This window comes from Notolabrus celidotus, chromosome 11, assembly GCF_009762535.1.
Source record: "Notolabrus celidotus isolate fNotCel1 chromosome 11, fNotCel1.pri, whole genome shotgun sequence".
Lineage (NCBI taxonomy): Eukaryota > Metazoa > Chordata > Actinopteri > Labriformes > Labridae > Notolabrus > Notolabrus celidotus.
The window spans coordinates 28,043,432-28,057,853 of record NC_048282.1 but is presented as its reverse complement, the minus strand read 5'-3'; the positions used below and the strand labels follow the sequence as shown (position 1 = coordinate 28,057,853).

Sequence of the window (14,422 nt, the reverse complement as noted above, 5' to 3'; positions counted from 1 at the left end):
TACTATATAGTCACTTGTGAGGTCTCACTCTTGGAAATGTGGGTGAAAGCAGATACAGAACATTGCCATGCACCACACAACAGTTCTCATTTCTGATTGGACAGAACCCGGCAGCTCAACATCATTTCCTGTTTCTATTACTACTACTCAGCGGAGTCCCCGTGTAAATTTTAAACTGAGTTGGAAGGATGCACATGTAATGTAGCCTAATGCAACTATGGTATAACCTACATATTAGGTCATTCTTAAGGTCTCAGGGTCAGGTGTCAGACCTCAGAAGATAATCTAAAAGTATCAGGTCTCAGGGCAGCCTCCTGGTTAAATCAGTCCAGGGCAACCACCTCAAACCACCTTAAACCACCTCATACCGTGGGTCCGATGTCAGCTCTGTACTTTACTCATTGCCTTTTCCCCTTATTATGGTGATCTTCATAGATTTGTTTTTTCACTGCTTTTGGACTTCCCTACCTTTTCCTTCTTCTGTCCCTTCCTCCTCCTTCTAACACTGTTCCTGCTTCAACCTTGTACTGATCCTTCCTCAACCTTATACTTTCCCTACACTGGACTTGAACCCAGAACTAACTGGGGAAAAAGGCCATCTCAGTCCTAGACCCTGTGGAGGTGGTGGCTGACGGGAGAATTATGGCCAAGCTGTTGTCTTTGATGGGCATTTCATATATATATATTCTTGTGAAATTCTTATCTTTAAACGGAGAGAAGTCCGACGAAATTTCATTGTACTTGTACAATGCCAGTAAAGCTGATTCTGATTGTGATTCTGATTCTGATCAGACTGAAAGGCAGCAGTCCTGTCCACCACATCACAGAGCTACTTGGTAGTGCATGCTTTTTTTTTGGTAATTTCATTCAACCATTTTGTTGCAGTAGTTTAAAAGCACAGCTTGTGCACATTTTGAGGAAAGTGATTCATATCCATCTCACATTGGCAGCCCATAGTGGGATTTGAACCCAGAACCATCAGATTGAAAGGTCCCGGGACTATACCCAACCCCACAGGGCTGCTTCCATGAGCTCTCTTTTTAAGGTATTCTCACTTCATAATTTGGATATTGTACAACAAAGCACAGTGCAAACTACAGTGTGAGGAAAGTGTTTCATTTCCATCTCCCATGGACAGTCCCTGTCAGGATTCAAACCCATGACCCTTGCATTGAAAGGCAGCAGCCCTGTCCACCACACCACCAAACTGCTTGCCAGTGCTTGCCTCTTTAGGTCTTTTCATTTATATCTTAATGGTACTTCAAAGGTGCAGCAAAAAAAATACTTAAATTAGTGATATTTAGAACAGATTGTCCTCAGAGAATATATTCTAACACTACCTTTTGCCACCAGCTGCCAGTCTTTATCTGTTTGTTTTTAATGTTGTAAGGTGACCTTGAGTGCCAAGAAAATAAAATTTTGAGTGCCTATAAATAAAATGTATTATTATTATTATTATTATTATTATTATTATTATTATTATTATTATTATTATTATTATTATTATTATTATTATTATTATTATGAGACATTTTGTTCAATCATTCAAAGTTTTCTGACACTGATTGTTAGGATTTTGGTGATCCTTCAACTTTCAACCAAAACTTCACAACTTTGGATGTTTTGGTGTGAAAGTTGCTACACATATTCATAGTCCCCATTGCATTAACCATAATAATACGAGTCTCACAACTTTGATATATTGTTCTTTTTATTTGAATACTTTGGTTTATGATGATTTACCTGCGGAAACTCCCCTGTCATAAGTGTGTGGCACACAGATCACACCAAACCCCGTGACAGCCATATTTTGGTTGGCCCTACAAGAATGTAGGATCTCAGCCAACTGGGCAGCAGTGGTGGCCTTCTCTTTGCTTCTAGCATGACTGCTCATCCTGCTATGTGGAAAAAAACATGCCACCTTCCAACAAGTGCTGGCTAGAAGACACATTGAGCCACCTCAGGGTGGAACAACATAGATACACTACTCACTGCTCAGTCAAAAAGCCCCTGAAGACATGGCAGCCATTTCTGAATCATATAGGAAGAACCCTGCCAACTGACTTATTTAATTCTAAATTTTGCATAAATATTACCCTCTCCATTATTACTATTTTTCTCTCTCTTTCCCCCTCTCAGCATGTATTTTAAGTTACTCCAGTCTGTTTGGCCTTTATGTATTGTGTTCAGTATATTCAATATTCTGTGTTTTAAATGTCCATAATTCAATATAAGTGTTGTTAAGTGAGATTAAAACAACTCCCAAGCAGGAGACTCTGGAACATTTTAATCATGTGAAGATAACAATGAGAGGTACTAAAAATGGCCTTGACACCTCTAAGCTAAGATTATCACTATCCCTGTTGTCAGCGCATATCAGGGGCCAGGAAGGTATTGAGCCAGGCTAAGCTTTCAGCTGTAAACAATGGCTGTAGTTACCACTAACAGTGACACCGCTTCTCTGATGTGAACATGTTGTTATTTTTAAACTTCCAAGGATTTCTTCCCTCACACCGAGCCAATAGCTTCGGTCTTGTTATCTCGCATTCTCCAAATACAACTGCCCTCTTGTAGTGTTGCAATGTCCAAAATAAGCAAATTTAGCCACAGCATATTCATTGTAGGCTTCGGTAAGACTACATCAGGCATGTAAACAGTAATTAGGGTAAGAACAAGTAACCTGGCACCTAAAGGTCTGAGCTTTCAGGGATAATAAAACACTCGGTCTGTGTGAGTCATCAAACCAGTCAGGAACTTCAAATACCTGGAAAGACTACCAGCTTGAAGGATTTTATCATCTTTCCTACCTTATCACTATCAATAAACAGTATAATATTAATATTGTTTAATATATTTACTATACCCCAGAGGACTTGAGAGTATATTAGCATAGAGATTTACGTCACTTATTTGCAGGTGGATGCATAGCTTCATAGAAACCCCCTCATGATCTCTCTGTGAGCTAATAGATTTTGACAAGTGTCCATTTCTAATCCCTAATCATGTGATCCATAACAGCCTGTGTCTTGTCTTCACTTTCAGACCGGATTAGCCATTATTGAGAGCTCAATAGCAGTTCAGTTTAACATTTCGTTTTGATCATTTTGGTACTTGCTGATTTAATAAAGATTGTAAATGAGGACGAGGACGTTTGTGGACTTGCTGATGTAGAGGGAAGCTTTCAAAGACTTTTAAAAGTCACGTTGTTTCATGTAATGTAAGAAAAAGTTTTCAGTGTTCGAGGTGAACGTTTTGGCCATGGGTCAGCGCCTGAGCGAAGAAGGTAACCCAGACAAGGAAATTGATGTTGCGGAGCTGCAAGAGTGGTATAAAAAGTTTGTTGTTGAGTGTCCAAGTGGAACTCTCTTCATGCACGAGTTCAAAGGTTTCTTTGGTGTGACGGAGAACAAGGAGGCCGCAGACTACATTGAAAATATGTTTCGGGCCTTCGACAAGAATGGGGTAAGTAAGACTTTCTGCTGTGTATAAGCCTGGATTAAAACATGTTGTTTGAGACTATTTGTGATAACCCAGGTGTGTGTTATGTCAATTATTATGCCCATTGGTAAACTGAAAATAATATTTGATGTAATATGTTAGGCAAAATGAAAAAAATATACCATATGCAGCCTCTCAAATTAGGCCATCATAATGTGAATATGTCAACCTCAGACTGACAGTTTTTCCTATAGGCTGTATTAGTACAGTGTATAAGGAACTGAATAATAAATAAATGAATGGTTAAAATGGTCTTCAGGTGCAGCCCTATATGGTATTGCTTAATCTAATAAGACGACTTTTTATATCCTATCATGCATTAATAGCACGGACTTCTTGCCTGTCAATGTAATGATACACTTGCTTGTAAACTACATCCAAATGGCCATTCGTAATATTTAAAATGTATCTTTGTGTACGCAGGATAACACCATTGATTTCCTGGAGTATGTGGCAGCCTTGAACTTAGTCCTGAGAGGTAAACTGGAGCACAAGCTCAAATGGACGTTCAAAATGTACGACAAGGATGGAAGCGGATGCATTGATAAAACAGAGCTTCTTGAAATAGTGGAGGTAAAATGTACAACCCAGCAACTTTAAGCAATAACTTATCTATTTCAAACGGTTTATCACATGTCTGTGATAAATTGAGATCAATGCAGGGGTAGCTTTAACGTTTCCTCTCACTCACAGTCTATTTATCGACTGAAGAAAGCCTGCCATGGAGAGCTTGATGAAGAGTGCCATTTGCTGACCCCAGACCAAGTGGTCGACCGCATATTTGAGCTGGTTGATGAAAATGGAGATGGTGAGTGTTTGAAACTGTTTTCTGACAGCTTAAAATGCTTCCTGAATCATTCATCAGGTCGTAATTCAGGTTTGTGTCAAGCTGCTGTGAAAGCTGTAATAGGTGTTATGTAAAAGTGTGTGTTTGTGGTCATTTTTGCTGGTGCTTATTGAAAAAGAAGGTGTGTAATGGCTGTATAGTGTTCCTCTACTGAATAAAGTGATGCATGCAAGAAGAGGGAAATAGTATTCCAAAATAAACTCAGAGAATGCATGTGCTTTGTTGTTTAGGGGAGCTCTCTCTGGACGAGTTCATTGATGGAGCAAGGAGGGACAAGTGGGTCATGAAGATGTTGCAGATGGACGTCAACCCCGGGGACTGGATCAATGAGCGCAGACGCAGTGCTGATTTTTAACTAGATCATGGACTGTCAATCTGCCTCATGTACACATCCTTCATGTGCAAATATGTGGTGATTTTTATCTGGCTTATATCAAAATAAACGCAAACAAAATCAGTCATCCTGGCGTTGTGCTACTATATTTGCTTGTACAGAATCTACCTATTCATTATGGTCACTTGAGTTCAATAATGTGGTTCACTTCCAACTCTTCATCAAGTGATTGGGCAAAATGATGAGCTGGTATCTATTACCAACTCTGGTCTTGTAAGTTTTTATATTTGTATGTATTTTAGATATGCTGCAGATAAGGTTCTTGTCGTATTATTATTATTTTTATTAAAATGAGGCAATTCTTGACAAAGCCTCAACAAAACGACAAACACCCTCAAGAGGTGCTTTGACATTGCAATACATCGCACAAGTGATGGTTCAGCCATGTTATTGACCTTGATACATAAACACTTATGAATGTAAATAATTTTGGTTAGTGAAATTATATTAAAAACAACCTCATTTAAAGGTCAAGTTAAGTTTTTCTTGAACTTTCAATTAAAATTTGCTGTTTGTGTAGAATAAAATGCTGACAGCTTCCAGGGCAGCTGTACTCTTACAGTGGGAAAATATTTTTTATCTAAATAGTTCTATGGGATAGAACATCTGACAGCTTAATGTCTTCATCAACTTTGCATTTTAATAATAATAATAATAATGATAATGATAATATTAGTATTAATATTATTATTATTATTATTAATAATAATAATAATAATAATAATAATAATAATAATAATAATAATAATAATAATAATAATTTTTTCAGGAAATAATATGGGAAAATAAAATGAATAAATGTATGCATGTGGTTTTACAGTGACATAATAACATTGAAATGAAAGATGACACTTCTATACTTTTGTAGTGCAATATTTTTCAGAAATAATTAAGGATTGAGGCACCTTTGATGGCCCAAGGAGCACACTGAGTTATTTCTGTCAAACAAGAGGAAATCAAGATGTTTCACAGTTCCAAAAGTTAAAACACATTTCCTTTTTTGTATGCATTTGTTTTGCACTATGAATGAATATTCTCAATTTGGAAATAGTGCCTTATTTGATGTTGCATTGAAATATAAATTAAATGCTGTTGATAAAGTGGTTTTTAATCAGATTGCTTTTAAATTTGTTGAGATGCAACTATATATACATATTTTTTTTTACATTTGTAACGTACCCCTTGCAGTTCTCCCAAGTACCCCCAATTGACAATCACTGCACTAGTGGGTCATTAAATGTAAGACATTTTCAAAAACATCATATTAGGGGCAGGAATATAGAAGGCAGGAAGCGCCTACGCTACAAGCTCTCGTTTTTTCTCGCGAGATCGTGTGCAAGTGACAGTCGATGACGTAGGAACAACCCCGGAAGTCTATATATTTTACACCAGAAAGCCACAGACAGTCAAATTACATGTGATAGTTAAACGTCGCGTGTTATGCTGGTGAAACAGGCTTTGGGCAGAAGTTGGAAGCCAATTAATCGTTGTTTTCAGGCGCGTTTACGACTGTTACGTTGCACACCTACTCAACTCACTGCACAACAGCCTCTCTCATTGTTTTCAATGTCGTCTGAACCTGAACAACCAGCCAGCACTGACCAAAAGGAGGTAAAGCTTAAGTACATGGGGGTAATTTCGCCCATTATAGTTTCATGTCGTCTCATTCACCTGTGTTTGTTGTTCTTTTAATGTGTCTTCTAACCATGGTGTACTGCTGCACCCTTGTGGCTAGCTCGCAGAAGACAGCTGGAGACTGAACTATGTGACCGGAGACCTGTTCTCCTGCCCTAAGGACGAGGCTCTGGCTCACTGCATCAGTCAGGACTGCCGCATGGGGGCAGGCATAGCAGTGATGTTCAAGCAGAAGTTCAAAGGGGTAGTGGAGTTAAAGGAACAGAGTGAGTCAGGCTTCTTATCAAAAATTCATGAGCAGCCTAAATGTCTCATTTTGGAGGGTATTGATTCTTAGACGATGATTTTGTTCAGTTGAAGCTGTACTCTTACAGATGGAAAATAACTTTTGTCTACATAGTTCTATGAGATAGAAAATCTGATACCTTAATGGCTTCATCAACTTTGCATTTTAATAATAATAATAATAATTTTGATGTATTTTCCTGGTTTGAACCCATTTATCATAGTCACATAACCATATTTATTCCTTATTCCTTTATTCAGATCCCCATTAGCTGCCACTAACGCAGCAGCTACTCTTCCTGGGGTCCACATAAAACAAACATAACATACAAAATAAACATGAAATACAAAATCTGAAAATGCAACAAACATGAAACACAAGAATAGAAAAATGCTACAAACATAAAATAAAAAAACAGGATGTTCAATATTTGGTTTCTATGGGATAAGGATCTAGAATATAGAAAATAAATCTGTTGGTTGTAGTATTATTTTTCCCTCTTTCAGGGCTTGAACTTTAATTATGAGTCCACTTGTGGGTCATCAAATGTAAGTCATCACGTTAGGGAGCTGTATTTTGACTCGTTCTGTTTTGCACATTCTTTCTATCCTTACAGACAAACAGATTGGGCAGTGTGCAGTACTGAAACAAGACGGACGTTTTATCTACTATCTGGTAAAGATGTAGCAGATAATTTGAAGGATTTCCTATGCAATTCAAAAGCATCTTATAATAATATTATTATTGTTGCTTTAATTTCATAATCTGCAGATTACAAAGAAGAAAGCAAGCCAAAAACCAACCTATCGCAGCCTGACACAGAGCCTGGAAGACATGAAGTCACACTGCGAACTGAACGGAGTAACAAGAATATCAATGCCTCGGTGTGCATCTTTACTTCATCAACCAGAACTGACACACAAAGGTTTTTCAAGACTAATGTGTTTGTAGTACTATACCTTTTTAAACAGCTTGTTTTTATCCTCTCTCTAACAGTATTGGTTGTGGCCTGGATCGACTGGCGTGGAAAGAAGTGGCAACCATACTGGAAGAGGTCTTCAAACACACAGACATCTGCATCACAGTCTACAGCCTTCCTCAGAAAGCAGAGGCCGAAGTGATGAAGGAAATCACGCACAGATAACTGTTACAAAAGTTTGTTTATTGTCATACATAGTTTAATCACTTGTGTATATTGTCCATAAACATCCAGCATGGATGATAACTTTTGTTTTCAATGATAAAAACATGTTATGTTTTATATTATATTGAAATAAACACTACTCTTTTTGTAGTAAAGTCAACCAAACCCTCATGAACTTCTGCATGTACACTGGCTGACACATACGACATATTTCTACTGATCATCTATCAATATAGTTATAATGCAATAATCAATCTAGTCTAGATTCATCTCTAAATCAAGATCTTAGTGGAATTTGTTCACCCGTCCCTGCTGGTTTTACATCACATGGCTTAAATATCAGACGTCTGTCTATTTGCCTTTCCCTTTATCAGTTAGTCACATTGTTGACTTAGCAAACAGAGTATTTGTATTCCTCTCGGAGCATCATATAACTTCCAGAGTGCTCATTGCCTCTGCAGATGGCCGAGGTATTGTATGATCTATTATTGATCTACTCGGGTATTGTGCTTTAATGCAGCCTCATGCATGTTAGGAGAGGCCAGATGTGAGTTAAAGAAAGGGAGGCGGAGAACCTGACACCACAAAGTAAATCCATTTTCTCCTGACTGGGAGATCCTTTTAACAAATCATGAAACTGAAGCGGGATGCAGAGAGCTAATACTTCAGATTTTGCTTCATATAGCAGCATGTTACATAAATTGGATTAAATACTCTGACTAAAAGGGCTCCTTTAAATAAGTTGATGGCATGTGTGTAAGGTGTGTGTAATTAGCATAAACCTCAGAAGCAGTGAGACTGTCTGAACAGTCTCAGTAGTCTGTGACCCTCCCTCTCTCCTCCGGGGCACCTTAATAATTCATGAGTAAAAGGCATTAACTGCTGTATGCCCGTTTCCCCTCTCTGTATCCCAGCTGGCTGCTGGAAAACTGTACTTCAGCATCACTGCAACCAACCCCCCACTCTCCTCTTCCTGCTCCTCCACCTCCTTTCCCATCCCCCCTTCCTTCCTGGCTATTCGACTCCATACTGCAGCACAGCCACCTAGCCGCGCTGCAGTGAGTGCAGGGAAATCTCCCTCCAACTGACCTACTGTCACACCTCAACTTGCTGCGGATGCTGCATCCAAATCTGCCTCCATCCCACCGAATTACCACCCCCTCCTCTCTGTCTTTGTTTCCTTCCTCCAGCTTGTCCCACTGCGGTCCACTGATTCTCTGCCGATGCTCTCCCCCATTCCCGCTCTCACTCATTTTTTTTTCTATCCCATATCCTACCCCTCCACCCCTACCCCCCCACCCTGTCCTCCATTCCCTTTTTTCTCTTTGCTCGATGCGTATGAAATTGCAGACCTCAGCATTATTCTCCACAGGCACTTAGGGAAAAAAAAGAAAAAAAAAAAAAGACAGGAGAGGGATGAGCTAGGCGGGAGGGTTCTGGTGCACCACATAACTGGCCCCCCTTCCAATTAAAGAAGAGAGCTTATGTTATTGAAGAGCAGCTCGGCCAATCACGACACAGTGCAGGCAGAGACAGCAGGAAAAAAGCAGCAGAGCGAGTGGGCAAGAGGAAGGGGGAAAAAAACTGCAGTGTGTGAGAGTGTGTAGTTTTCATCCCTCCCCTGAGCAGATCTTAATCAATTTCTGTACTCCAGTCTTGGGGTGCGTTTGAATGGGTGTCTGTTTGTGTAAATGTGGTAGAGTTTACAGGAGGACAGAGTAAAAGGTGTGTCTAGAGGGCTGTGTTAGACTCCTGACTTGTTCATGCTGAAACTGGAAATAAGTAAGAGAAGATTGATTCTTTTTCTCTCTATCTCAAAGTGTCTCCGAGCCTGAGGAGAAGGGGAAGAGCTTAGTATCCAGAGGAGAGCGACCTGCACAAAAGGTAAGCTGCTGCGCTCCGGGCATGCTTGTTTTTTCCCACTTCTGAAGTTGTTTGTTCCCTCTTTCTTGCTTCACGCTTGGGCTTTTCTGCCCTGTTTTTAGTCTTTTACCCATTCTTCTCTTCAAATGTAGATTTATTTTCATACTTTGTTGTTTTTTTACATGATGAAGACTTGACAGACGAGCAGAGGGAGAGGCAGAGGGAGAGAGAGGCAGAGGGAGGGAGGGGGAAGGTTAGTGCGGGACTCCCTGATGCTTCTAGGCAAGTTTCTGTGCACACGGTTCTCTAGTGCTGCAGTATCCCATTACATCCCAGAGCGGAGCTGCCTCAGCATCCAGCCAGAACGAGTTAAATCATCTCCCAGTTTTCTAAAATCTACATTTTTTTTTAACTCATCTGTCATCCCTACTTGGGATGAAAGTGAAGTTTCTCTCCTCATGCTGTAAATTCACACTGATGAGCTCAGTGTGGTGATGAGACTACTGTAGTCCATTTTAGTTCAGACAGCATGCTCTCATTTTGTACTCGGGGTATCATTGGGGCTGCTTAGATAACAGATTGAATTGGCTCTCATAGCGTTAGAGCCGCGTGATGAGTTTTTTGTGTTGTTTATCTGCTGTTCTGGGACTCCCTTTGAGTCTGTGCCTGCAGCAAAAGTATGCTCTCTGATTGGGCGGACCGGGCTTGGTGACTACATCGACCAAAAAAGAAGCAGAAAGAACAGTATTATGATGTTTGTGTGCTTTTGAAGGAGTATTTAATCACTCAGGATATGTTCAGTTAATCCAAAAATGATCTCAAACAACACAATAAAGTGAGGCTTTGTTTGTTTATAAAAGGACAGGTGATTCATCCTAACACATATCTGTTTTGTTTCCTTAATATGCGTTCATTACCAGCTTTCACTGTTTATTCATTACATCCCACTGCCTTTCTATTGAAGTCTGACCTTCATCATTTGTGAATGGAGATATGATACTGTCCAGCAGTGGGCAGTGTGTGTTTTCTCTGTTGATAATGTCTCTTAAACATTGGCCTGCTGCAGCATGGGAGGAAATATGGAGAGACTTAGTGTATTTTGTGTGGGCACGCTGAAAGGCATCACGATGACGAGTACAGCATGTTCTGGTGTTTATAAGTAAGGAAGCTTACACCTTTCACCTTCACACTGGAGATAAAAGCAAGAACCTGTCCAGAATCTCTGATCCCGTTAACTGGTATTAAATTAAGTCTTAAATTATTCAGCAGTGAGTTATATGCAGGGATAAGGAGGGAGCTGAGGAGATGTAACTCATTTCAGCACCATGGACAGAGCTCAGAGCTGAGGCTTTTGATAAGCCTCTCCCTGAGATAGTTTGAAGCACAGAAGTGATTAGTTATAAGGGTTGGATGATAGTTTGAAGGCTGAGCTATTTTTTAAGATGACCTAATAAACAGCCTTGCAAAAAACATTTCCTAGTCTCCATTTTATATTCCATTGAGCCATGCTCACTCATTTCAAGCTCTTTTTCTGTAAGACACGAGGATAACACTTTTCATTATTCATGCACTTCATCTTTTTTTAGAACACAGTCCATCTTAAAGACAACTATGTTCTTGCAGACGTGCTGAAAGCTCATCTCCAGCCTGTTCCCTTTGTAAAGCCTTCCTGTAGTTGTCTACTTGTCTAACACTATGCTCCGGGTGGGAGTGTCACTACTGGGGCTTCGTTCTACCTTGACTTTCACTGCTACAAAAACACATCAAACTGTGGGATTGAATTTAAAGCAGCTGCAAAAGCATTCAGGCTTGACGTCTGTTTATTGCAGGGAATGTATCAGGGTATTAACATGAAATCAAAAGAAAAGTAGCATCAGAGGAGAAGTGGGGATGCATTAAGTCCGCTTATGGGACTTGTAACTCATTATGTTTCCTCCGAATCAATTAAGAAACAATCGGGGAGGTGTTTGAAAACACTGCCAGTAAAATCCATGAAAAGCAAATGTAATGACTGAGGCCCCGGACAGTTCCAACACCTGCTGTCACACCAAGCTTTGTTTCATGTCATGGTTGAGAGCCACCAGGAAAGAGTCTCTGCAGGATGCAGCCGGCACACTGAGAAACTCATCTGAATAGCAACGGTCAGAGACCTCGGCTCCATAATGAGAAGAGGAAATGAGACCCCTCACTGCTTGTAGGAATAAGCCATCATCTTAATTTAAGATACAGGCTGAATGCGAGAGATGGAGGAGATTTAATCAATTGTGATGAGATAGAATAGCTGGTTTTAAAGACACCGACCTTCAGCCTGTAATTCAACTCAACTGGGTCTAATGCAGAGTAATAGCAGCCTCTTGATTCAGGCTTTTTAGCATCACAATACAAGCAGTCTGGACATGTGCAATACCGGTTGAGGATTGCTAGTTGGAAAAGCAAGTTGCCTTTGAAGGTTAGTCTCTGAATTCTTATATATGAGAAGAATTATCCACTGTAACTCTTTGCTGGAGTTGTCAGGGATTTTAGAAGAAGGGAGCAGCTGTTTGGGCTTGTCATTGCTCATCCTGCGTGTATGACACCCTCTGTCCCAGGCTGTGCAACATAGGCGTTTAGTGTGCCCCCATAAATGATGGTGTAGGCAACATAGCGGAGCAACAACGGCTGTCACTGTGACAGACTACAGTTACAAACAGTCCTCAAACTCTCCATGTCAGGACGAGAAGAGGTGCCGAAAAAAAAGGCACCAAACAAGGTAAAATGGGGTTTAGGTTGCACAGATGGTAATAGAGCAGATGTTGAAGGTGAGGACAACCTCATGAGGATTCTGAAACGACACTGTGATAAATACAGTGGAGTGTGGAAGGACAGTGTGCGTGTAAGTGTGTGTGTGCCTTCTCCAAACCCAGGGAGAGAGCACTTAATCACACTCTCCAGGGAAAGGTTACAGGATGTTTTTATGTTGTATTTGTGTTGATGTGCCTCTCTCCGTGCATGTGAGTGTGCGTGTGAGTGGCAGAGGGCACGGGAGTTAAAATGAAGAATCCAGGAGACGGCGTCGGATACTTGGATTACAGCCAGTTGTAAGACCGTGGAGCAAAAAAAATGTGCACGAAAAGGACAAAAGTAATGAGGGGAAAGTGAGGAGAGGAAGGCATGACAAATGATATCAGTATGGGCGAGAGAGGGCGAGAGAAAGAGCAAGAGAGATTGAGAGATTGTCAGAGGCAGAGCAAGAATGGAAGAGAGTGGGTGTGCATAGCAGAGCTACGAGCACTGCAGTACATTGCGGTGCCCAGCCCCCGCTGTGTTCTCTGCTCACCATCCGGTTCCATGCACTGAAAAGACCCCTGCAGCAGCCGCGCTGCACAGTGCAGAGGGCTGCCTGCTGACGAACAGCAACCTCACAAAGGGATTTTGTGACCTGGCATTGTGCATCCTGAACTTGTGATGTTGCACAGATTTTTAAAGGACTGATGGTAAACATGGTGTTCATGACAAAAAAGGAGGCGACCTGTGCCTGCAAGCGCATTGTCATGTAGAGAGAGAGAGAGAGGGGGGAGGGAGTAGCCAATTCACGCTCCCCTTGGATTATGTAAGCATATAACACACTCACTTTACCCAATACCAGCTGAATGATAGCACCTTCCCCGGCCATGTTTTCCTCATTAGGGACATCTGCCTCTGTGTTTGCTCTTGCTCCAGAGGTAGCATCTTTGCAAACACACACATAGACTTTATTGAACTTATTGAAAAGGCAACAAAAGGGAGACAAACATCATGTACCCTCAAATAGCTTCTGTGCTTTGACATTTAGCTGATGATGCCTTGTTTGCTTAATGAGACAAATTATCACATAAAGAACTGCTGAACCCTTCACTTGATGGAGGTTAACACTAAAGAAAAACTGTTTATCTAATTTAAAGCGCAAAGTGTGTGAATGACTCGCAAAGGGCAGCATCACTCAACTTCTGTTGGATTCATTGTACAGCTTTTGGCCAGGCATTCAAAATCTGCTCCCTCTGTGTCACAGACAAACACATATAAACACAAACACATGCATGCAGATGTGAAATGCATCTTCTTCATGTGAAAGCTCTAGGAAATGAAGGAGAGGAGCTTATTTCTGCTTCTATAAACAGTTGCTAAGTTTCCATCCCACTGCCTGCCTGCGGGCTGGACGACTGAAGCGTGAGAGCTCCCCTCTTTGTATGTTCTCTGGTTTCCCTCCTCTTCTTTGCTGATGTGGCTGATTCACATGGTGTAGTGTGAGTGTGTATATGTGTGTGTGTGTGTGTGTGTGTGTGGACTCTCCTTGCTCCTGGTGACAAGTTCTGATTGTGTCTCTCTCTGTGTTCAGGACGAGCTGAGTCAATTTACACCTTGCCAGACAGGTGTTTGAGCCGTTAAGTGTGTTTGCCTCGGCACATCAGAGTGTGTGTTTGCTTCCTGATTCGCAATGAAATCAGCAGCAGGCTTTGACAATGACAGGCACAAATACTGTATGTGCTGGTATAGTGAGTCACGCTGCAACTAAAGATAGTAACCCAACCTGCAGCCATTGTAAATTCATTCATTCAGATGAAAGTGTCCGATGTTTCTGAGCTAATGTGTCTTCAGCAAGACTGGATTAAAAAATATGCATTTTCTGTTTGGCATCTTCTGCAATAGATTTACAGAAACAAAGTAAAGATTATTTGAATTTTTACATTTTATTTACCTGCATTTACATATGTGGCAACAAGAAACATCCAATCCTGC

The 14,422-nt window shown here is 40.7% G+C and overlaps 3 protein-coding genes across 3 annotated transcripts in view; all 3 read left to right on the top strand.

The window, feature by feature from the left end:
* The first annotated feature begins 2,576 nt into the window (after positions 1-2,576).
* Positions 2,577-4,789, top strand: guca1b (guanylate cyclase activator 1B). The gene is made up of 5 exons (XM_034696274.1): positions 2,577-2,665; positions 3,043-3,462; positions 3,922-4,071; positions 4,192-4,306; positions 4,576-4,789. The coding sequence occupies exons 2-5, from the start codon at positions 3,259-3,261 to the stop codon at positions 4,698-4,700; spliced, it is 594 nt and encodes a 197-aa protein (XP_034552165.1). The 5' UTR covers positions 2,577-2,665; positions 3,043-3,258; the 3' UTR covers positions 4,701-4,789.
* Positions 4,790-6,070: 1,281 nt separating this feature from the next.
* On the top strand, positions 6,071-7,959 carry oard1 (O-acyl-ADP-ribose deacylase 1). The gene is made up of 5 exons (XM_034695922.1): positions 6,071-6,350; positions 6,475-6,640; positions 7,277-7,335; positions 7,432-7,544; positions 7,657-7,959. The coding sequence occupies exons 1-5, from the start codon at positions 6,180-6,182 to the stop codon at positions 7,802-7,804; spliced, it is 657 nt and encodes a 218-aa protein (XP_034551813.1). The 5' UTR covers positions 6,071-6,179; the 3' UTR covers positions 7,805-7,959.
* Positions 7,960-9,364: 1,405 nt separating this feature from the next.
* The window catches only part of LOC117821354 (synaptotagmin-2-like), an 83,050-nt gene continuing 77,992 nt past the window's right edge, over positions 9,365-14,422 (top strand). The window contains exon 1 of the mRNA XM_034695557.1: positions 9,365-9,688. The gene's annotated coding sequence lies outside the window, so the exon portion shown is untranslated. The remainder of the gene's footprint in view (positions 9,689-14,422) is intronic.

Coding starts and splice junctions, on each gene's coding strand:
- guca1b (XM_034696274.1), top strand. CDS start 3,259: ATGGGTCAGCGCCTGAGCGAAGAAGGTAACCCAGACAAGGAAATTGAT. Junction 4,072..4,191: donor AGCTTCTTGAAATAGTGGAG/GTAAAATGTACA, acceptor TCTCACTCACAG/TCTATTTATCGACTGAAGAA. Junction 4,307..4,575: donor GGTTGATGAAAATGGAGATG/GTGAGTGTTTGA, acceptor TTTGTTGTTTAG/GGGAGCTCTCTCTGGACGAG.
- oard1 (XM_034695922.1), top strand. CDS start 6,180: ATGCTGGTGAAACAGGCTTTGGGCAGAAGTTGGAAGCCAATTAATCGT. Junction 7,336..7,431: donor GACGTTTTATCTACTATCTG/GTAAAGATGTAG, acceptor CATAATCTGCAG/ATTACAAAGAAGAAAGCAAG. Junction 7,545..7,656: donor ACAAGAATATCAATGCCTCG/GTGTGCATCTTT, acceptor TCTCTCTAACAG/TATTGGTTGTGGCCTGGATC.